The 24,897-nt window shown below is 42.3% G+C and overlaps 1 protein-coding gene across 1 annotated transcript in view; it reads right to left on the bottom strand.

Moving 5' to 3' along the window:
• ACOXL (acyl-CoA oxidase like) overlaps nucleotides 1-24,897 on the bottom strand; it is a 373,858-nt gene that overhangs the window by 164,706 nt on the left and 184,255 nt on the right. Inside the window, 1 exon segment of the mRNA XM_055240922.2 lies at nucleotides 1,230-1,319. Within this exon segment, the coding sequence (XP_055096897.1) occupies nucleotides 1,230-1,319 (90 nt within the window).

The following is a 24,897-nucleotide window of genomic DNA, read 5'->3' as shown; positions in this document are numbered from 1 at the left end:
TGATTAATCAGTAAAAATATACAGTCAGGTAGAAGGAATAAGTTATAATGTTCGATAGCAGAGTAGAGTGACTCTAGTTAACAACAATATATTGCATATTTCAAAATACACAGAAGAGAGGACATGAAATGTTCCCAACACACAGAAATGATAAATACTCGAGGTGATGGACACCCTAAAAACTCTGGCTTGATCATTACATACTCGAGGCATGTAACAAAACATCACATGTATCCCTTATATATGTACAAATATTATGTATCAATAAACAAAAATTATGTTGCAGTAGCCTATGGTATTCAGTACAGTATCATGCTGTACAGGTGTGTAGCGTAGGAGCAATAGGCTCCACCACATAGCCTAGGTGCGGAGTAGGCTGTGCCATCTAGGTTTGTGTGAGTGCACTCTATGATGCTGACACAACGATGAAACAGCCTAATGACAAATGTCTCAGAATATGTTCCTGTTGTTAAGCAATGGATGACCGTATGTTTTTGTATCATTTTTACTTACAAGTTTTAAATTTCTGTTATAAATAGCACTCTTTGAAAGCACTATTTTAAAAGCCATATAATTCCCCACTGAGTAGCCAGAGCATGATTTATACTGTATAATAATTTTCCCATTGTTGAAAATTTGGACTCCAACATTATTGCTATAATAAATAATGTACGGGTGAAAATCTTTGTGCCTTGAAGTTTTCTGTATTTCAGGCTGTTATCTTAAAATACAGCCCAGAAGTAGAATTATATACAGTTCAACAGCAACATGCAAAAGGACCCCCCTGTGCCAACACGGGGACTTCAACATACTTGAAAACATGAGCCGATTGGATTGAGAAAGGAAAACAGTATTGCAGAATAGTCTAATATGCATTTCCTTGATCATTAGGAGGCTGATGCATTGCCGTTCTTTTGTAAATTGGGTTCTCATGTTTTTTGCTTGTTCATCTTCTGGGGCATTACATACTCTTTCAAAATACCCTTCCCAGTAGACGAATCTGACTCCCTATGTATAAGTGGTTTTCTTAAACCAAAAAGATATAATTCAAAGTCAAAGATCAGCTAAGAGAGAAATAATGTAATCCCCAGTTCAGCTACAACAAATATCAAGTGCCTAACAGGAAAGCACCTGCCAATTAAAGAAGGCAATCAGATAAAGATAAAATACATGAAACACTTCAGACTTCTGGATAACTCTTGATCTTAAAAACATTTCCCAAATCTTACCTGAAGCATAACAACATTGTCACCTTCAAAAGTGGCAAACACATCTGTGTCACACTTTAAGCCTGAGATTCGATTTTCCATCATGTAACCCTGTTGCAGAAAGAGAAAAACACACACACACACATTTCAAATTTGTGATCCCGTCACTACATAGGACTCACATTTTCTTTAAAATTAAAAAATATACAGAAAATTGAAAAGAGGTAAACAATCATATTTCTCCTAGCCAAAATAACCACTGTAAGAATTTTGATTCCTTACATTAGCTTTTAGTTCGTGAATATTATTTTGGTGGTAATAAAAACTATTTGAAAATGGCTGTGTCATGTTTCTGCAAAAGATTTCAATAAAGTAGACTGATTTTTTTCCATCTTTCTTCCAAGTTCTAATAAATGCCAAGGGACTAGTGATTATACCTCACCGAATGTAGGCAAATGATGCCTCCCCCACCCCCAGCAACCCTTCTGAAAATTAGCCTGTATACCTACAAAACTCCTTGGGAGGCAGCATAAATGTCTTAAATTGCCACTCTGCATCTTAATATCATTAAATACTCTGCACCATAAATTCTCACTCCAGTATTTTTTTTCCTTTTACTTCCTGAAATCCTTATTTAAATGGCAGTGTTGGCAGTGTTTCTGCACACAAACCAGAGAATCAGCTACACAGGAGAAAGTAAGTTTGGCCCCAAGCAAAACATGGAAGAAGCAAAGCCTGTCTTTGTGTGGCCCCAGGTCCTTCCCCTTCTGAGGGCCTCTGCACTACCTCCTTCTTCCAGCTCTTTGTCTTCCCTGTGAAATATCTGGAATTGTTCCCCGTGTCCAAGCCCGCTTCCACAAATCACTTCTGCCTGTGTCCAGTCACGTCAGAGCTGACTGTCCTGTTACTTCTCCCAGGAGTATGTGCAGTGAGCACTTTAGCTCTGAATAAGGAATGACAAGTTTTGCTCCAATAATATTTTCAAGCCACAGAGGCCCAGGGGCAGTCATACTCTCGAATCTCCAGGTATCTTTCATGCCTGGGGGACCTGCTTCATTTCTGAAAATGGCCACAGGGGTCTTAGAAGTCTGGATTTCCAGGTTCCTGCTGCCCTCAGATTCCTGAAAACTTGTGAGCATCATTCCTGCTCCTGTGGGGATAGCCACCCTGGAAGGCTCGGGCCTCCAGGCACCTTTCCCTCTTCCCCATCAAGGCTGACTGGGTGGTGTTACCACCTGCAGTTTACAGAAGCAAAGGAGTCCCCAGCAGAAGCCTTAATTACCTTCATAAGGTTAAACTGATTTTGTTTATGGGTAAGTAAATCAGTAACATTTCCAACCAGAAGTTCACTTCCCCCTACCCCATAATAATCACAGGATTAAAATTGCCTTGTGGGCAAACCACATGAAATCAGGTTCTGATAAAGTGCGGTCCTGCCACAGAGTGATTTCTCCATAAGGCTACAGTGGACTCATTTTCACCCTTCTCATTCTACAGTGCCCTCTATGCTAGATACTGTGCTGGTTCTTCACACAGACTTCCTTTACCTCACAGAATCCCTTTAATCCTCACAACAGCCCTGTGAAGTAGGCATTATCCCCATTTTACAGATGAAGCAAGTGAGGCTCAGGATTGTGTTGGAATGTTCTTGAATCATCTGTCAAGTTCTGATGTGGAAGAAGAGTAACACTAAATATACCACCTGATATGGTTTGGCTCTGTGTCCCCACCCAAATCTCATCTTGAATTGTAATAATCCCCATGTGTCATAGGAGGGACCCAGTGGGAGGTAACTGAATCATGGCAGTGGGTTTTTCCTGCCCTGCTCTCAAGGTAGTGAATAAGTCTCACAAGATCTGATGGTTTTATAAAGGGTAGTTCTCCTGCACATGCCCTCTTGCCTGCCACCATGTAAGACGTGATTTTGCTCTTCCTTCATCTTCTGCCATGACTGTGGGGCCTCCCCAGCCATATGGAACTGTGAGTCCATCAAACCTCTTTCCTTAATAATTACCCAGTCTCGGGTATGTCTTTATTAAGCAGTATGAGAACAGACTAATGTAGAACCTCAGTGTTGAGAAGCAGTGGTTGTACCTAAGAAGTTCAGCTGCAAAACACTCAAAATACTAATGTTGAAGAAACAAAGTGCTTTTTTTTTTCTCCTGAGCATTTTGCTCTCCTCTCTTCCAGTGGAGGAGAGGGCAACAGGCTCTTTGTTGCTCTCTGACACTTTTTATACTTACTTCTACCCTGCCCTGGAAGTCAGGCAATCCGGCTTTAAAATGATGAGAAAGAGAATCTACTCAAAGGGCAGAACCAGCAAACAGACACCAGTAGTCTCTCAAAGAACAGGCAATGGAGTTCTGGGAGCACAAAGATGTTTTGTATCAGCCCTTCACATGCAGTATAATTCCTTTCTCTCCTACATGGTGAAACTCAGCTGTGAGCTCCTCTTCTAGTTTGAAAGTCAAGTGAAACTGGATGTTGATTCTGGACTCTACCTGGCCCTTGAGAACTGAGGTAACAAGGCTCACAGCCCTCAAACAGCTTGCAGGTAGCTGAAAATGAAATGGCAACAAGAAAAATCAAAGTCCAACCACATGGGAGGCAGGGTTGTGGCTATCATGTTGCTTCCCATCTCCTGAAAGTAACAAGGTATATTTATGACCTGATTTCTTTAGAATAAACCAGAAAGGCCTGGCCTCACAGGAGTCTCAATCCATGGGACCCTGAGGTGACCCACTTAGAAACTAGTCAGGCTTAGAAAGTCCCAGCATCCGTGTCCTGGGTAAATGTGTACGCAGCTTAGAGAAAGACCCATGGCATAGAGCAGTCTCTGAATGGGGCTTGCAGCCATCTTCTTGAGTGACTTAAATTCTACAGTTGAGGCCTCAAATTCTTTGGAGACAAATGATTATAAACAGTTTGTGCATGTGCGTCTGCATCACTTTTTAACTAAAAATGAACTTTTTGTTTTTTTAATTACTAAAAGTAATACACAAGCAATGTAAAAAAACAAAAAACAAAACAAAACAAAAACAAAAAACTCAGAAAATTTATATAAAAAAAAAAAGAAGGAAAAAAGTCATTCACAACCTCCCAAGTGGAGGGTGCCTGAGAAAGACCCCAAGAAAGAGGCTCAGGATTGGACTAAAGGATCACAAGGATGGAGGGAGGAGTTGGCGGGATTGGTGGGGGAGGAAATGAAGACCCGGAAGCCAACAATGGAGCTGATCTGGGTAAAAAGGAGCCATGGAATGTTGTGAGAGGAGGAGGGCCATGACTGCACATGGAAGGTACAGCCAGATGAGACCTTCACACGTCTTTACAGACCAGCACCACAGCGTGTGCCCAGAGAAGGGACAGTCATGGTGGCCACTACTGAGGGTCAACTTTCATATGCACTATATACAATGTGTCATTTCTACTTTTCACATCTCATCACTCCAGTTTTCAGGATGAAAAAACTGAAGTTCAGCGAGGTTTCCTTGAACCTTGCTTGGGTTCATTCTGGCCACACCGGCTTGCCCACTTCCCTGGGGTTTTGCAATCCTGTTCCCACTGTCTGGAACACTCCCCTCAGACCTCCGTGGGGGCTCCCTCATTTCATTTCCATCTCAGGTCTGAAGAAGTTCCACTGCAAGAAAGGTGTCCCTACCTCTCTGTTTAAAACAGCTGCCTCACCCACCACCTTTGCTTTCTAGCCCCTTGCCCTTTATTTAAGACAAGCAGCCTTATACTCCTCCCTTCCAGCCCCCGGATCTGACTGTGATCACCTGTGGCCTTGGGTAGCAATTTTCCCACCTGTCCCCAACCCCTGCCTTGTGCTACTCTGGCCTGTATGTGGTACCCAACTTTGACTCTGAGATCTTGGTCTTGCTTGGCCCTTACTGAACACAGCTAATGATATATGCAGTCATCGCTGAAAGAAGAATGGGTGCAGAATGGTGAATGTAAACCTTGCCTCAGCTTCTATAGCCTGGGGTGCTGAATGCTGATCCTGGGCAGTGTCCCAGCATCCCTCATTCTCGGGGGGTGGCGGGGAGGTAGGCTAGAAATGGCAACTAGAGGTGACTCAAGCTCTCTCAAAGGATGTGAGGTGAACTTCTAATCAGCCCAGCATGGAGGTGGCCATGCCTCACAAAGACCAGGACAGGTGTGGCACAGGAAAATAGCCCAGGTGAGAGGGAAGGAAGGAGCCTCTCCTGGGCTCCAGTGACAACTGGCCATTAGCTCTTTTCAGGGGGAGGAAGTGGAGAAGGAGGAAACCAGGAATAAAGACTTCGCACTTAAAGGGACTTTGAGCCGGTGCCCAAGAAAAACAAAGGCAGAGGGCTTCCTGCAGTAGCCACCTGATGCTGAGTGGGATCCACAGGGCTGGGAGAAGAGCAGGACTTCTGAAGCTGAATATCACCCGAGGCCCCAGGGGAGCTGGGCCAAGAGCTGACAGCCTCCTGCCTGGGGTTCACGGTGCAGGGCAAGGCTGTGGCCTCAGGCTCAGGAGAGACAGGGCTGAGTGCAGAGCCACATGGAGGGCCTGCCATCCTCGATTAACCCTCTGTCATCTCCCTCAAGCCTTGAGTCAGGCAAGGGGTCATCCACACTCAGCCAAGCAAGATTCCAAGGTTTGCCCCGCTCTGTCCCTGGAACTCCATCTGCCTGGACCCTGTGTTTCATTCAGAGGTAATGCGTGAGGGGTCTCATCAGCCTGGAGGGGCCGTGTAGGCCTGGGTAAGCCAATCTCAGGACGAGGTATCTGAATCAAGTCTATTTTTGCTGCAGGTGGAAAAGATCCATTAGCTCCCAGGGCAGGGCAGGGACTGTTCTACAGGGAGACATGCCAGGTGCCACATGTTCTCCTCTCCAGTGCAGCCCTCCAACAGCCGACAGATGAGAACCTGCATCTGCCCAGGAGGAAGCACAGGCTCCTTGGTGTCCCAGGATGCCCAGGGTCCTCTGTGGCATTGTCCAGGGGAGTCCAAAGTATTCTGGGGAAATTGCCACACCTGCATTTCATGCTCTCCACTCCCACTCCTGCCACAGGGCATTTTCCTTCCATCTGCTGCCCATGGGATCCCTCTGCCCTGGGGATTCGGTTTCATTTCTCTCAGCCTCTGAATTGTCTTGGCTTTAACCAGGGTACCACAGATGCCTGCTCAGCAGGAAGCCTGCCACATCACACATAATTCACAAGCTTCTGTGTCCATTTGGAGCTGCCAACTGAATGGAAGCCTGGGGGATCAGTTCCCTAAAACCTCATCCCTGTCCTTCCCAGCTGTGGTGGTGCTGATTGCAGCGTGAGGGCCCCCGAACCAATAGCGGTTGTTCCAGTTGTCAGGGACCATTCCACATACAGACTGGCCTGTGTGCTGGGCCAGCCTGCTCTCCCCATGGCTGACACGTGACCAATGATGCTTCACTGAGGGTGCATGGGGCTCTCACCCCGTATGTCTCTGTTGGGAATCGCTTCATTGCAAGACCTTATCACTGGGCCTTTGCTATATCTCAGATTAAAACTAAAAATTTAGTTGGAAGAGGCCTATAGAAAATTACAGACAGTATGCATGAGAGTGTGTGTGCGTGTGTGTGTATGCATGTGTGTGTGCATGTGTGCGTGTGTGTGTGCGTGTGTACGCGTGTGCGTGCACATGCAGGTACTATGGGCTATATCACTGTGTCCCCTCAAAATTCCCTTTTTTTTTTTGAGATGGAGTCTCACTCTGTCACCCAGGCTGGAGTGCAGCAGCGTGATCTCGCCTCACTGCAATCTCCGTCTCCCAGGTTCAAGTGATTCTCCTGCCTCAGCCTCCAGAGTAAGCTGGGATTACAGGCGCCCACCACCACGCCCGCCTTTTTTTTGTATTTTTAGTAGAGATGGGGTTTCACCATGTTGGCCAGGCTGGTCTGGAAGTCCTCACCTCAGGTGATCCGCCAGCCTCGGCCTCCCAAAGTGCTAGGATTACAGGCATAAGCCACCACCCCTGGTCCCCCACAAAATTCTTATGTTGAAGTCCTAACCCCCACAATCTCAGAATGTGGCTGTATTTCAAAACAGGACCTTAAAAGGGGTAATTAACATTAAAGGAGGTAATTGGGCAGCCCTAATTCAATATTGACTGGCATCCTTATAAGAGGATATCAGGACACAGACACATACGGAGGATTGTGTGAAGACACAGGAAGGAGATGGTCATCCACAAGTCAAGAAGAGAGCCTCAGAAGAGACCAACCCTGCCCACACCTGGATCCCAGACTTCCAGCTCCAGAGTTGTGAGAAAAGAAATTCCTGTTGTTTAATCCACCCAGTCTATGGCACTTCGTATAGCAGCCAGCACAGGCAAATACAGCGTGTGGGAAGTGTTAGCTCAAACTGTATCTGTTCATGACCAGAGATAAATCAATGTTAACTGCCTCTCCAACATGAACAAATCTTTTGGAGTCTGAGGAAGTCCTTTCCTAAGGCATCAATGCAAGCCACTCAGTAAGTAGCACCTTAGGTTTTCATTACGATATGAAATTTTTCTCCTTTCTACATTGGACTCCAGAGTGGGGTATTTGTTTGTATATTCTTGGTGGGGTCGATGGGTGGTGGGAAAAAAAAGGGGGGTAGCAGAAGAAACAGGTTTCATCCGAAAAAACAAAGTGAGTAAGATTTTCCGTGAGCTTACTTTATTCCTAAGAAGGAGAGAAAGAAACACGGGATAGACAGAGGGAACTCTAAACCCATGTTCCAAACACCAGCAGAATCCTCAGAGAGGGAAGCAGCCAGAACCTGGGCTCTGTGAAGCAAGAGCTCACTCAGTAGACAGCTCCTGCGCTCTCTGCCTTCTGGGTTACATCGAGCCTCTTAGCAACTAATTGCGAGTGTCATGAAGGTTGTGTCTCGTTTCAGTGAGAGCCCCACGAAACATATTTTATGATCCAAACTTTGTACATGGAAAGTTTAATATTTTCCTGCTGTTTTTAATATCACTGAATTTTTTACTATATGATTACATTTAATAAATATATCAGAACAAATTAGAAACAGGCATTCTTTCCCCTTTTTAAACAAATGAAGGTAAATTCTGTTAATCTGAAGAAGACAAAACAGATTAAATCGATCTTATCTTATTTGTTAGAGGAGGCCAGTTAAAAATACAGAGACTGACCCACCAACCAGGAGGCACCATGTCTTTGGGTGGCACTAACTTTATGCCTGTGACCTCCACCGTGCCCAGTGGTGCAGAAACCGTATGTGAGGGGATCTGGGAGCATGGAGAGTCACGGCAACCTGTCCTGTGACAGCTGAGATCTGGGTTGGGTCTCCTGATTCTGAGTCCAATGGAGTGATGGCAGGTTGCCCCATCCTGCCGCATGCTTTGAGGGGACACTATCACTGCCGCCCTGCACTCTCAGGACTTATTCGCTGGACAGAGTGGGCAGAAAAGAGTTCCTTCATGGATCCTGTCACCAAATGCATACCAAGGCTCCCTCCATCTTAGGCACTACGCTACCCACAGTGAACTACAGCCATGGCCCTGTCCTCATGAGAGAGACAGACATTGGCCAGGTGGACAAATAAAATAGGTGATTAAAAATCTGTGGCACGCCTGTAATCCCAGCACTTTGAGATGCCGAGGCAGGTGGTTCACAAGGTCAGGAGTTCGAGACCAGCCTGACCAACAACCCCGTCTCTACTAAAAATACAAAATTAGCCGGGCGTAGTAGCGCGTGCCTGTAATCCCAGCTACTCAGGAGGCTGACGCAGAATTGCTTGAACTTGGGAGGCAGAGATTGCAGTGAGCTGAGATTGCACCACTGCACTCTAGCTTGGGCAACAGAGCGAGACTTCATCTCAAAAAAAAAAAAAAAAAAAAAAAAAATCTGTGGCAAGTTCCAGAAAGGAAAAGATGGGGGCAGGGAGGTTCTGTGAGAAAATAAATAGCAAGAGAGACCTCCTCCAACCCAGATGCCAGAGAAGGTTTTCAGAGGGCTTGCTTAACTTGGAAACGTAAAGAAGGGAATTCAGCCAATCTGGGAATGGGAGGACGCTTGTTCCAGCTGAGAGAGCAGCCTGTGCAAACGCCCTGAGGCATGAAGGGGTACAGAATGTCCAGGGCCTGGAAAGAAGGCTGGGCTGGAGGTGATGAGTGAGTGGGACGGACCTGAAGAGAAGCCTTTGGGGGCAGACAGGGGTCAAGTCACCCGGGGCCTCAGCAGCCATCTTGGGGATTTATTTTATGTTAGTTTAGGTGCAATGTAAAGTTAAAAATAAATTCTAAGCTTTGGAGTCAGACGATTTGTGATTTTAAAAGATGACTCCAGCTGCTGAGTGGAGCACAGACCATAGGTGGCGAGAAACAGAGAGAGAGAGAGAGAGAGAGAGAGAGAGGTGGACTAGCTGGGAGTGGGGGATGGAGGCAGACAGTGAAGGGCTTGCCGAGAGCTGAGAATGAAAGAGGCAGTCAGCACTGCACCATCCACCTACTTATTCACAGGCTGCTCACAAAACACAAGGGCAAATAAAAGACAAGCAGAAGATTAAAAAAATCAACAGAATCAAAACTGCAGAGGCAGCAGATATTGATATTAGCTTAATACACCTAGAAGGAGATAATGCAAAGAACATGGAAAACAATATTCAAAATGACAATGGCCTAAAATGTTACAGAATTGTTAGTGACACAAATCCACATACTTACCAACCTCAAATGAATCCAAATAGGAAAAATACAACCAAAATTATATTTATACGTATTATAGTGAAACCATCGGTCAAGACAACAAATAAAATACCTTAAAAGAAACAGAAAGAAAAAATAGATTGCCATGAAAAATTACTATTAGATAGCTGATTCCTCAGCAACAAGGAAATCTAGATAAGCAAAACTTCGAAGTGCTAAGAGATAATAACTATCAACAATGAATTCTATACTGAACAATATGTAACCTCTATAGATTGAGATGGAACAGACAGATTCAGACAAAAACTACAGACCCACACTAAATGGTGTTTAGAAGAAAGTACTCCAGAAACCAGGAAATGACTACAGAGATGCAAGAAGGAATTGTGAGCAAAGAAATTGGTAAAAGGTGGTAACTCTGAAGAAAAAATGATTCCATATAATAATAAACATGATGGCTAATTTGTGGGATTAAAAAACACAGTATTGGAGCAGTGGCCAACAGTAGTTTAGAGGGTGGGAGCTGATGATTAGTTAAAGCAATCTAAGCTCTTCTGTTATTGGGAGAAAAGAATGCTAATAATTACCTTTAGACTTTGTAAGTTAAATGTGCATATTAAAATTGCTAGGGTGGCCACAAAATAAGTGTAAGTAGAGTGAAAACCATAAAAGGGAAGAATGGAAAGGGGAAAATAAACACCATAAAGCTGAAGGTTGTAAGTCCAAACAAGCAGAGATAAGACTCAACAAATAGAAAATAAGAGTAAGATGGAAAACATAAATTCAAATATATCAGTGATGACAATAATTACTGGGACTAAACAGATAAAAATGAGATTGTCGAGGTAGATTCAATTTTAAAAATAGACAAATGTTGTTTATAAGACACATAAACACAATAACACAGAAAAGTTGAAATTATAAGGATATAACAGGTAAATGCCAACCAAATGGAGGCTTTTGTCCTTATGTTAATATTAGACAAAATACATTTTAAGTCATTGCTATTGATAAAGGGAGTCAACTACATGAAGATCGAATACTCAATTCACTGGGAAAATATAATAATTTAAAACTTATAAACATCTAATAATGCAATGTCAAAATAATGAGACTGAAATTGATAGAATTACAAAGAGACACCGACATAGTTTGGATTTGTGTCCCCACCCAAATCTCATGTCCAGCTGGAGCAGGGGTCTGGTGGGAAGTGACTGGATCATGGGGTAGATTTCCCCCTTGTTGTTCTCATGATAAGGAATGACTTCTCACGAGATCTGATCATTTAAAAGTGTGTTGCTCCCCCCGACTTCTCTCTCTCTCTCCTGCTCTGCCATGGTAAGACATAATTGCTTCCCCTTCACCTTCCGCCATGATTGTAAGTTTCCTGAGGACACCCACCCATGCTTCCTCTACAGCCTGTGGAACTGTGAGTTAATTAAACCTCTTTTTTTCCCATAAATTATCCAGTCTTAGGTAGTTCTTTGTAGCAGTGCAAAAATGGACGAATACACTGACAAATCCACTATCAACAGTGGCAGATTTCAGCACACATCTCTCAATAACTGACAGATCAGACAGGCCAAAACCTCAGTAAGAATAGGGCATATTTGAATAATGCCACTAAGAAGCTTGATCTATTGGTCACCTTTGAAACCCTGCATCCAGTTGCAGAAGACGCACTCCTCTGAGGTATACATGGAAACTGACCAGCCTCTAGACCACAGAACAAGACATAAAAAAGTTTCAAAAAATCTTTATGACACGGGCCATTTTCTCTACGATGGAATTAATAGAAATATATATATATGTATAAAAGTAATTATAATGATAATAACAACAACAAGAACTGTAACTAAAAAAGCCACTAGTGTACAGTAGTTATACTCCCTAGCCAAATAGCCTGGATTTGAATGTCAGCTCTGCCAACTCAGGAGCTGTGTGATCTTGGGCAACTTGCTTAAACTCCCAGTGTCCCATTTTTCACATACATAATATTAGGATCAGAACAGTCCTTCTCTATAGGGCCATTGTGAGAAACTATGTTAATGAATGTAAAGCGTGAAGACAGATACTTGACATATAGTAAGAATTCAACAAATGTTGGCTATATTTTTTAAACACCAGACATCAGAAAACTGAAAAACATAATCAACTAATTTGTAGGTCAAATAAGTCACCATGGAAATTAAAATAAATTTAGAATCAATAAACTGAAAATCTGATATATCAAATCATGGTTGATATAATCAAAGCAGCATTTAAAAAGAAAAGTTATCATTTTAAATGTTTATAATAGAAAAAGAGAAATGGAGAAGATAAGATAATATTCAAATTAAGATACTATAGGAGAAGCAGGAGAATAAACCCAAAGAAAGTAGAAGAAAACAAGCAATGGACAGGCATGGTGGCTCACTCCTGTAATCCCAACATTTTGGGAGGCTGAAGCAGGAGGATCGTTTTAGCCCAGGAGTTTGAGACTAGCATGGACAACATAGTGAGACCCCCATTTCAACAAAAATTTTAAAAATTAGCTGGGCATGATAGCACACACCTGTAATACCAGCTACGCTACTTGGGAGGCTGAGCTGGGAGGATCGCTTGAGCCCAAGAGCCATGATCACGCTACTGCACTCTAGCCTGGGTGACACAGTGAAACCTTGTCTCAGAAGAAAATAAGTAATAAAGATAAAAACCAATGAAATAGAAAAACCAGATATAGTGGAAAAGATCAACAAAGCCAAAAATTTATTATTTGAAAAAATATACAAAATAGATCATGTGACAAGGCGGCTGTGGAAAACAAACAATATTAGGAATGGCAAAGGGGCATAACTACCCATACAGCAGGGGCTAAAAAGAGAAAAGGGTATCATAGACTTTATGGTTGATAAATTTTAAAACTAAGAAGAAACGAACAAATTACTAGGAAAATAAAAATTAGCAAAACAGACTCAAGAACAGAAAACCTGAATAGCTTATATCAAGGAAAGAAACAAAACCAATTATTTTACATGTTCTTAGAAAGAAACCACAAGGTCTGTTTAGCCTTATAGTTATATTTGTACCAAATATTCAAGGAACAGATAATTCAATTCTATACAAACTCTTCCAGAGAATAGAAAAATAAGAAACACCCTCAAGTCATTTAATGAGAGTGATGTAGCCTGGATATCCAAACTAGATTAAGGACACCCCTAGAAAAGAATAGCAGAGGCCAACCTCATTCATAATCACAGAGCAGAAAACCCTAAACAAATATTACCAAACGAAATCAGCAGCTTTTTAAATACACACACATACATCATGACTGAGTTGTATATATCCTGAAACTCAAGATTTGTTAACATTAGAAAATCTGTTAATGTAAATTCATCACATTAACAGATTAAAAGGAATAAAATGTGCAATCATCTCAATAAAATAAATGCAGATAAAAATTCCATAAAATGAATATATTTAATTTTAAAACCACTCAAATAAATGCACACATGCACAAAATTGTTTATAAATGAAGAGTAAAACAGGCTTTTCCTTAACATAATAAGAATATCTGTACAAGTCCCACACCAAATAATATCCTTAATGGTGAAATAGTAAACACATTTCTTTTAAAGTCAAGGATAAAATACAGGTGCCTGTTATGAACCACTTCCTTTAACCATTGCACTGGAAATTCTTGCCACTTCTATAATATAGGCAAAGAAACAAATGCAAATGATTGGAAAGGAAGAAACAAAGCTATCATTTTTCTCAGATGATAGGACTATCTTCATAGGAAACCCAAAAGAACTACAAACAGATCGTTAGAATTAATGTGGCAATTTAACTATGTTGTTGATTATAAGATCAACATACAAAATTAAACTCCATTTCTATACACCAGCTTCAAAGTATTAGAAAATATTTTCAAAACTACCACACACATTATAATAGATATCTGCTCAGCTGCTATTTTTTGGGAACTGTCTTAGCACCTACAGAGGTGGGGAGTCCGCCGGCATGTTCATGACACGTGACCCCATTCCCTAACAGAAATGGCTGAATTGGAAAGGACTCTGACTCAACTGAGATGCAGATTCAGCATTTGGTCTGAGAAACACCATCTCAGAGTGTGGCTGGAAAAGAGATGCTATAAATTCCCAATGGACAGTCACAAATGCAGAGAAGAGCAAGAATGGGCAGACACCAAGAGGTGCAAAGGCTGAGACTATGAGAGAAAGAGACCCCCTAGCACAGATTTGGGGACTCCAGATCCCTTCCCAGTCCCTGGTTCTCAAGAGAGCTAAATTCCAGAACCTTCTCTCTCTCTCTCTCCACTCCCCACCCTTCCTCCTTAAGATTGATTCTTCGTTCTTGCTGGAGAAAGTTTATAATTGATCTCTTTTACTTGCATCCAAAATAATCTTAACTAAGATTGTAAGATGATCACAAATTCAGAAGTCTACTTGTAAAACTTCATCTCCCTGCCACCAACCTTCTTGTTTCCTTGCTGGGATATGGGGTGAATCCTGGATTGAACTGGCTCAAGGGAGAGTAAAATGAGAAAGTTAAACAACATACAGTGGATCTAAAATTTGGCAAATTGGCCCAGGATCTATGCCAGTTCTGTCCATTATTCTCTCATATGTCTGGCCGCTATCCATTCCTTATGAAATTTATAATTGCCTTGTTTATGCCCTTAAAAATTTTGGGCTGAGACCCTCAAAGGAATGTTGCCAAATAAAATGGATTATCCCTGGGTCATTTTAGCAATCTCTCTTTTCCTTATCAGTGATGAGGGTCAGTTTTACTGCTGGCTACTTTCCCCCTCTAATTTGCCTGACAAGATAGGACCTACTAACCTAGGACACTCACAAAGATGACATACGGACTTTCTCACTGGGGAGCGATTTTTTCCAGTAACCACAAATTAACATCAAAAGACAGAGGATTGTTTAAAAGCTGTGGACTTATGTTAAATGAGGGTTAAGTGTAGAACATTCATTAACATGGAACCCAGAGGGCCAGGGAAGAAAGTTATCACTTGCCAAAAAACGGGACAAGGTCCTGAATTAGGGATAATAGCCTTAGTTTGGAAGGCCTGTAGAACCTTTGCCTCTGTCTTTTAGTAGATTTGGAGAAATAACATCTCACTTCTGGCCTTGTTCGTCCTTCCATGGGAAAACTATAAGGATAATAACTCCTACTCACAGGACTATTGGAGGATTAAAGGTGACAACATCTATACATGTCCCTAGTGCTTCTTCACAGCAGGGACTCAAGAGAATGTCAGGGAGTCAAAAATGATTTTTTTTTTTTTTTTTTTTTTCAAAAAATAAGAGCTGATTCCTCTAATCTCGGAGCAAGGTTCTTTCAAAGTTGAATCATTTATAATCACAAGGTGATTTTTATTGTCTGTCTTTGTAAATCCCTATAGCCAAATAGGTTAGGGTCAGCAGAATTCTCAGAAAGTAACAGCAGAGGAGAGGGGAAGCCTAGGCTTTAATCTAGAGCCCCAGAACTTTGGGGTTTTTTTCTTGAAGGCTCTCAACCCTTCCAGAGAAAGAGATCTCTGACCAATAAAATAAAAAGAAAGGGAGTTGGTCAGAAACCAGTTGATGCCCTGGAAAAATGAGACTCTTGAGCAAAGAGTCTGGCTGATAAAGTTGTCGTAGTAACCACTGAGAAGGCCCTTCTAGTAGGGGGCCATATTGACACTTGGACCCCAGACAGATCCTTCTTGGGAGGTTTGCCAGATCCAGCCTTGGACCCTCTGAGTATGGACCATGCCTGAACTTCTTCCACTCTACCCACAAGTCACTTGGCATTATGGTGAAGCTCAGCTCGACCCTGTCCTGCCCACAAATGCAATCCCAGCCAGCTGGACTCAGCTATTCATGACCCAAGCACCAGCCAGAATTTTTCATGGTTCTGCTTCTTAAGAAATTGTATAGGGAGCAAAAGGGCCTCTGCCACATCAGATCTAAGTCAAGCTGACCTACTGGTCTGTAGTGAAGTGTACGTGTCTCGGGGGTTGCTGTGAGAAGCTAAGAATTTTTTTTTTTTTTTTTTGAGACGGAGTCTCGCTCTGTCGCCCAGACTGGAGTGCAGTAGCACGATCTCTGCTCACTGCAAGCTCCGCCTCCCGGGTTCACACCATTCTCCTGCCTCAGCCTCCCGAGTAGCTAGGACTACAGGCACCCGCCACCACGCCCGGCTAATTTTTTGTATTTTTAGAAGAGACGGGGTTTCACCATGTTAGCCAGGATGGTCTCGATCTCCTGACCTCGTGATCCGCCCACCTCGGCCTCCCAAAGTGCTGGGATCACAGGTGTGAGCCACCGCGCCCAGCCGAGAAGCTAAGTATTTAAACAAACACCATCTATGTTATTCCAGGGAATAGTAAGTCTGCAGCATCCAGGTTGGAGGGGAGACCCCTGAATGACTGTCTCTGCTCACACCAGTCTGCTGCTTGCCTGGTGCCCACTTTGCCTGGAGGACTGTTCCAGATGAGCTTCGAGTCCCCCATAGGGCTGGGCAGGAGCCCACTGTGCTCTTGGATTTTTCAGTATTTTTTTTTTTTTTTTTTTTTAGTTCTTCTGGATCTTCCTTGGTCCCTGGCTCCTGAGTGGTCTTAGCTGTCTACATTCACAATCCCTCTGCCCTTCCTCTATAGCCCACAGAAACCAGAAGCCACATGGAACAAGCAAGAACAGAGGCCACAGGCTCCTTCAGGAGTGGAGTAAGGGCTTGAGCTCCAGCACGTGGGCTTTGCAACATCTCTTTGTGATTCCCAGAGATCTGTTTTGTTTATTTCAGGCCTTGGCTCTGTTCCAAGGGTTGGTTGATGCCAGATAAATGAGGTGGTGTTGAATGTCCCTGAGGAGTTAGTCCTGGGACAAAGTCTACTGAATAAGCAGAGGGCTCTGCCTCACATCACTTTCTGAAAAAATTTACAAACACTTGGAATTGCTTCAGTGTTCCCTATGCAATCATTAAATATAATCGCTCAGTCACTGCCCGGCTGGATTACATCTCCAAGCAGCAAAGAGCAGCTCTGCGTCTAATGTGAAAGGAGGGATCAGTGCGTGTCTGCTGATAACCTTATCATTGTGCTAGGTTGCAGAGCTTTTTTGAGACTTCACTGCGCTCCAATTTTGTAGATATTTTTTTCACCCTGCTTTGGCTGTTTCTGTTCTTCTTCGTGAAATTCTGGAACACACTGAGGAGAAACAGAGCAGCTGGGGGCAGAGATGAGAAGGCTCTCCACTGATGTGGGAAGACATAAAGTCCTGCTGTGGAGACTGGCCCTGAGGGCACGGTGACGTGAGAGTGGCACCTTCTAGTGCTGGTTTCAAAGGAGCCAAGATGGAGGGCACTGGCCCTGGCCATGGGCATCCAGGCTCAGGTAACACAAGGGCCAGGAGACACTGCAGGAGGTCCTTGTAAAGAATGTGGCTGTGCAGCGCCAAGGCCAGCAGCTGGGCTTGAGTTCCAGCTCTCCCAAGTGGAGGGGCAGTGAAGACCCTGTGGTGTGTTCAGGTCCCAGGCCTGTAGACCCCTATGCTTTGGTGTCAGCAGTGGCTGAGAAGATGGCTTTCCTCCATGGTCCAAAGCTGCACCCAAGGAACCCCAACCAGGCAGCTCCCATGTCTAATGGGTCCTGGTGGCAGAGGGGGAGAAGGGAAGAGGAAAGAGTTCAGATCTTTCAGTATGATCTGTTACTACAACCAGCAGAAGGGAAGGGAAAGAGAATCAAGTTTTATTGAATATCTACCATGTTCTGGGCCGTAAGAGAGAAAGAAACTGAGGCTCCCAGTGGTAAAGTCCAAGATCACAGAGCCCTGACCATGACATTCCAACCACACCAAAGCCAGCAGCTCCCCTTCCATGACAAGGGACCTGTCCCATCTCTCAGAATGCCCCCTCTCCATTGTAGGGCAGAAATGCAAGATCCAGGGCTGTTTCCCCTATAATTCTCTCAGGGGAATTTAGAAATTCAATCTAGGTTTGCTTGAATATGGAGAAAAGAGGCAATGTGAAAGCAGAACTAAATATCAACAGTCTGAAGAACTTGGTTGACCTCACCCAATCCTTAAAGGCAAGAAAGTGGGAAATGAAGCGAAACTGCCAGGCCTGTATCACATGACTAATCAGAGCCAGCAGAGTTCGGCTCTCAGGCAGTGTTCCCACAAGGGCAGGTGAAGGGTTTTCATCACATTCAAATGAGGCCAGTTTGATTCTCCCCTTACATGCTGAGATTAGAGGCTGAAATGCAGAACATGTGTAAGCACGAAGCACTGGCCACTGGGAATGTCACAGCTGCATGCCAAGAGCAGAGCTCTGCCAACTCCAGTTCCAGCCTCTCCTTGACTCACCAAAGGGGACTGGGGTGAGTAATTTAACCAAATCCCACCTCACTTCTCTCCGCTGGACAGTAGGGGGAAACAGCAGGAAATCTCAGAAAGACTAATAGGAAAAGAAGGGTCTGGTCCTGGTGGCTGACTTCCACCGCCATGAGAAGGTCCACTCCAGGTAACACTAACCACTTGGCAGCTCAGCAAGGCATGTCTATATGGACACCTGGAAACTGAGGCTTGGGAAGTGAGGACCTACCCAAATTCAGATAGTTGTAAAGTTACAAGTTAGAGCCAAACTGTGCTCATCCCATTAAGGAGGACTCTGCTATTTTCTGAAGCAGAGAGGGCAGAAGCCAACACAACCCAATTTTCATATGGCAGAGTGGTTTGGAGCATGAGCTTTGGACATAGTCTCTGGGTTTAAGACATGGCTCTCAACTTCATACTGAGTGGGCAAAAGCTGAAACCATTCCCCTTGAGAACCAGAACAAGACAAGGATACCACTCTCACCACTTATATTCAGCATAGTACTGGAAATCCTAGCCACAGCAATCAGGCAAGAGAAAGAAATAAAAGGCATCCAAATAGAAAGGGCAGAAGTCAAATTATCTCTGTTTGCAGATGACATAATTCTAGATATATAAAACCTCATCGTATCTACCCAAAACCTCTTAGAGCTGATAAACAACTTCAGCAAAGTTTCAGGATAGAAAATTGATGTACAAAACTCAGTAGCATCTATACACCAGTAACGTTCAAACTGAGAGCCAAATCAGAAAGGCAATTCTATTCACAATTGCCACAGAAAGAATAAAGCTAACGTTCACACGTTATGCCACAAAACATGATGCCACAAAAGGGAATACAGCTAACCAGGAAGGTGAAAGATCTCTACAATAAGAATTACAAAACACTGCTCAAACAAATCAGAGATGACACGAACAATTGGAAAAACATTCCATGCTAACGGATTGAAAGAATTGATAGTGTTAAGATGGCCATATTACCCAAAGCAATTTACAGATTCAACGCTATTCCTATCAAACCACCAATGACATTCTTCACAGAATTAGAAAAAAAAAAACTATTTTAAAATTCATACAGAACCAAAAAGCCTGAATAGCTAAGGCAATCCTAAGCAAAATGAACAAAGCTGAAGGCATCACATTATTTAACTTCAAATGATACTACAAGGCTACAGTAACCAAAGCAGCATGGTACTGGTACAAAAGCAGACACATAGACCAATGGAACAGAATAGAGAGCCCAGAATTAAGGCCACACACCTCTGATCACCTGATCTTCGACAAAGATGACAAAAACAAGCAATGAGGAAAAGACTCTATTCAATAAATGGTGCTGAAATAACTGGCTAGCCATCTGCAGAAGATTGGAACTGGATCCGTTCCTTACAGCATATACAAAAATTAACTCAAGATGGATTAAAGATTAAATATAAAACCTAAAACTATAAAAACCCTGGAAGATAAACTAGGAAATACCATTCTGGACATAGGCCTTGGCACAGATTTCATGACAAAGATGCCAAGGCAATTGTAAAAAAAAAAAAAAGTTGACAAATGAGACCTAATTACATGAAAGAGCATTTGCACAGCAAAAGAAACTATCAGCAGAGTAAACAGACAACCTACAGAATGGGAGAAAATATTTGCCAACTATGCATCCAACAAAGGTCTAATATCCAGAAGGAACTTAAACAATTAACAAGTAAAAACCAAACAATTCTGTTAAAAAGTGGGCAAAGGACATGAACAGATACTTTTCAAAGAAGACATACATGCAGCTAACAAGCATATGAAAAATGCTCAACATCACTAATCATTAGGGAAATGCAAATTAAAATTACAATGAGATACCATCTTACACCAGTCAGAATGGCTGTTGTTAAAAAGTCAAAAAAATAACAGATGTTGGCAAGGTTGCAGAGAAAAAGGAACACTTATACACTGCTGGTGGGAATGTAAATTGGTTCAGCCACTGTGAAAAGCAGTTTGGCAATTTATCAGTGAACCTAAAACAGAATTACCATTCAGCCTAGAAATCTCATTACTGGTTATATGTCCAAATAAATACAAATCATTCTACCATAAAGACACATGTATGCGTATGTTCATGGCAGCACTATTTACAATAGCAAAGACGTAAAATCAACCTAAATGCCCATCAATAATAGACTGGATAAAGAAAATGTGGTACATATACACCATGGAATTCTACACTGCCATAAAAAGGAATGAGATCGTGCCCTGTGCAGCAACAAGGATGGAGCTGGAGGCCATTATCCTCAGCAAACTAACACAGAAACAGAAAACCAAATACCGCATTCTCGCTCATAAGTGGGAGCTAAACATTGAGTACACACAGACACAAAGAAGGGAACAACAGACACTGGGGCCTACTTGAGGATGGGAGGAGGTGAGGATAAAAAAAACTACCTGTTGGGTACTATGCTATTACCTGGGTGTTGAAATTAGCTGTAAACCAAACCCCCATAACACACAAATAAGCTATATGACAAACCTGCAAATGTAACCCTGAACCTAGAATAAAAGGTTTTTTAAAAAAAGAATGAGGCCTGGCGCAGTGGCTCACACCTCTAATCCCAGCACTTTGGGAGGCTGAGGCGCGTGGATCACTTGTGGTCAGGAATTCAAGACCACCCTGGCCAATATAGTGAAACCCGTCTCTACTATAAATACAAAAATTAGCTGGGTGTGGTGGTACATGCCAGCTACTTGGGAGGCTGAGGCTGAGGCAGGAGAATCGCTTGAGCCTGGGAAGTGGAGGCTGAGGTGAGCCAAGATCATGCCACTGCACTCCAGCCTAGGCAACAGAGCAAGGCTCTGTCTCAAAAAAAAAAAAAAAAAAAAAAAAAAGCATGGCTCTGCCATTTTTTAGCACTTAAACCCACTTAAACTTTGCCAAATTATTTAATCTTTCGGGCCTCCGTTTCCTTCTTGTGTAAAGTAAGACTAATCATAGTATTCACTTAATTTGAGAATTAGCTAAGTTACTCCACGTAAAGCACTAATAAAGGTATCTACACATCTAGGATGTGCTTTTGACTATTAACAAAAACAAATAAAATGCAAAGAGACCCTGTAGCCCCAGGCGGCCCTAAATATGCTGTGTCTGCTATGGCAATAAGCTGCCTTTTCATTAGCACAGAGAATCCGTAAGAAGGTCAGGTTTGGGGTATCAGAAGCACTAAGCCCTATGGAGTTTAGTACCTCATCTTTGGGAGGTAAGGATTTCCTAACACTAAGAGGCTTGTAAAGCTGAAATAGGACCTGTGTGCAAATGCAGAGAGTAAGGGGTCTCATTCACCCAGTGACTTCTGCTCATTCCGTACAGTAAAGCTGAACTGAGCCTGCTTGGGGAAGCTTCCCCAGGTGCTCCAGGGGTGATTTCCCACTCTCCTCCTCTGGATGTAGCTTCACCATATCAGCGTGGGCTCTAGGGTCAGATAAATCAGGCTTCAAACCCCCTCATGGGATTTGGGTCCACCCAACTGCTCAGAGCCTCAATTTTCTCTCTTTTCTTTCCTTCTCTTCCTTCCCGTTCCCTCCTTCCTTCCTTCCTTTACTTTATTTCTTTCTTTTCTTTTTTCTTTCTTTCTCTCTCTCTTCTTTCTCCTTCCCTCCTTCCTTCTTTCCCTCCCTCCCTTTTCTTTTTCTTTTTTTTCTTTCTTTCTTGCTTCCTTTCCTTCCTTCTTCCTTTCTTTCCTTCCTTCCTCCCTCTTCTTCCTTCCTTCTTTCCTTCTCTTTCTCTTTCCTTTCTTTCCTTCCTTCCTTCCTCTATCCCACTCTTCCTTCCTTCCTTCTTTCTTTCTTTTCTTTTTTTCTTTTCTTTTCCTTCCTTCCTTCCTTCCTTCCCTCCCTCCCTCCCTTTCTTCCTGCCTTCCTGCCTTCCTTTTTTTTTTCAGGGTCACACTCTGTCACTCAGGCTGGAGTTCAGTGGCATGATCTTGGCTCACTGCAACCTCCACCTCTAGGGTTCAAGCAATTCTTGTGCCTCAGCCTCCCAAGTAGCCAGGATTACACCACCACGCCCAGCTAATTTTTTTTTTTTTTTAGTAGAGATGGGGTTTCACCATGTTGGCTGGTCTTGAACTCCTGACCTCAAGTGATCCACCTGCCTCAGCCTCCCAAAGTGCTGGGATTACAGGCGTGAACCATGGCGCCTGGCCACATCAGCTTTCTCATCTGTAAACTGAAGATAACCAAAGTAGCCACCTCATAGGATTATGATTTGGTGCCTAACCATTTTAAATTGTAATATCCTCTTGAGGAATAGGCCCCTTGGTCATTATAAAATGATGTTATTTATTCTGGGCAATATTCTTTGCTCTGAAATCGACTTTGTCTGATATTAACATAGTCACTCCAGCTTTGTTTTGACTAGCATTAACATGGTGCATCTTTTCCCATCCATTTATTTTTAACCTACTTATACTTTTCTATTTGAAGTGGGTGTTTTGTAGGCATACAATTTGGTCTTGCTTTTTTATCCAGTCTGACAATTTCTGCCTTTGAATTGGGATATTTACATTTAAAGTGTTTATTAATATAGTCAGGTTTAAATATACCATTTTGCTATTTGTTTTCTATGTGAATAATCTTTTCATTCTTCCATACTTCTTCTTTTCCTACCTTATACATCTTTAACTTATCACAGTCTACTTTCAAATAATAGCAAATGACTTCACACATAGTCTAGGGACCTCACAACAGTATACTTTCTTTTCTCCTCTCCTGGCCTTTATGCTATTGTCATGCATTCTATTTTTATGGATGTTATAAACCTCACACTACATTGTTATTATTTTTGTCTAAGCAGTCAGTTATCCTTCAAAGATATTTAAGTGCTAAAAACATCATGTATTTATCCATATAGTTACTACTTTTGGTGCTTTTCATGCCTTTGTATAAATCTATATTTCTATCTGGTATCATTTTCCTTCTGCCTGAAGAATTTTCTTTAATATTTCTTATGATAAAGATCTGTTGGTGATGAATTCTCTCAAGTTTTGCAAGTCTGAATGAAAATATCTTTGTTATACCTTTATTTTTGAAACATAATTGTGTTGGATATAGAATTTTAGATTGATTTTCTTCCCTTTTAGTACTTTAAAGATGCCATTCTACTGTCTCCTTACTTGCCTTGTTCCTAATGAGAAATCTGTTGTCATCCTTATCTTTGTTCTTTTACACACAATGATACAGGAGATAGAAAGAAATTATTTAGGCAGATATGAGTGCAAATGAGTCCTCAGCAAAACTTCCCTTCTAACAAAAACAGCCCCAGAAATAATTGTTTTTTTCTAACAAACAGCAGCCTGAAAGATGGAGCTGCAAACATAGATAAGGAAGCTGGAAGCTTGCACAAGGGAATGTCGGCAGCTGTCCAGTGACGTCCAGTGTCTTGCAAACTGTTTAGCATATATATACTGTTCATTTTTTGATTGTTTCAGTCAGGAGGGTATATCTGCTGCCTGTTGCTGCATCTTGATCAGAAGTCCACTAATACTGAAACCTCAGGGCCTTGCAATTCCATGCACAGTGTACAGCGCCCCTCACATTACCTGGCTTCCCGGGAACATGTACCTCGTACACTGTTCTGCACATAAAGAGAATTTAGCAATACTTAGGAATGATTCTTAATCAGCAGTCATTGAGGCTATGAGGTGTTTGCATGAATATGAATAATGAAAATTCCAACCAGTATTGTTCATTTAATGATCATATTGTGGACAATTTTTCTTTCGTATGTAAAATCTCATTTACTGCAAGTTTTATGCACAAAAAGGAACAGATTATACCACAAAGGTAAAGATAGTTAGAAAAATTAGAACTCAGAAACAAAGGAGTTAAAAGACTAAAATATGATTTAATTCCAAAGTTTCCCTTCTATTGTACTCTGCATGTATCTACCTCACTGCTAAGAATGTTCTTTAAGTAACAGAGTATTACTCTTGCAACATTCAACCCAAAGAAAGCACAATTGCCAAGGTTCCTGTAGAAATAGCTAGTTTAAGACTTTCTCGTGATTTCCTAACACAGAGTGATAATGTTATTAAAATTGACCACCAAGTGTTATGGAAACATCAATTTGTGGAGAGAAAGAATCCTGGAATCCAAAGGTTTCCACAGAGCAGTTCAAGAGCGGCAGTGCTGGGACCATGAATTCTCAGTGAGGCCAAACGTGAGGGGCTGCTGTGTGCACTCATCCCTCCCAGATCCAAGATAAACCAAGCAGTTAGAAAGAACTGATCACTTTCTGTGTCAATGCTCAGGAGACATTTGAAGGCCTTTATCTCTTTCCCACTTTCAAATACAAATCTTAAGTCTCAAGGGCCAAATTAATAACATTCCAGTGAAAACTAAATTATCATATTTTGGTCTCAACAGAAGCCAGATTTTGGTTTCTAGCAGGGCTGCAAAATCTATTCCCCGGAAACTCCAGCTTCTTTTGATCACCACAGACACACTCTGATGACCTGCAGCTCTCAACTATATATAGCAAGACCCTTTCTGTTTGATCAGTGAGTCTGGGCTGTGTTTTGCAAACAGTAGGCTACAACACATGAGCAGGTCATGAAATCAATTTACTGTACCATGACTTGCTTTTTAAAAAATGGCACAAAATAAGAAAATATG

The sequence above is a fragment of the Symphalangus syndactylus genome, chromosome 14 (assembly GCF_028878055.3).
Source record: "Symphalangus syndactylus isolate Jambi chromosome 14, NHGRI_mSymSyn1-v2.1_pri, whole genome shotgun sequence".
Classification (NCBI taxonomy): domain Eukaryota; kingdom Metazoa; phylum Chordata; class Mammalia; order Primates; family Hylobatidae; genus Symphalangus; species Symphalangus syndactylus.
This window is presented reverse-complemented; position numbering and strand designations above follow the sequence as displayed.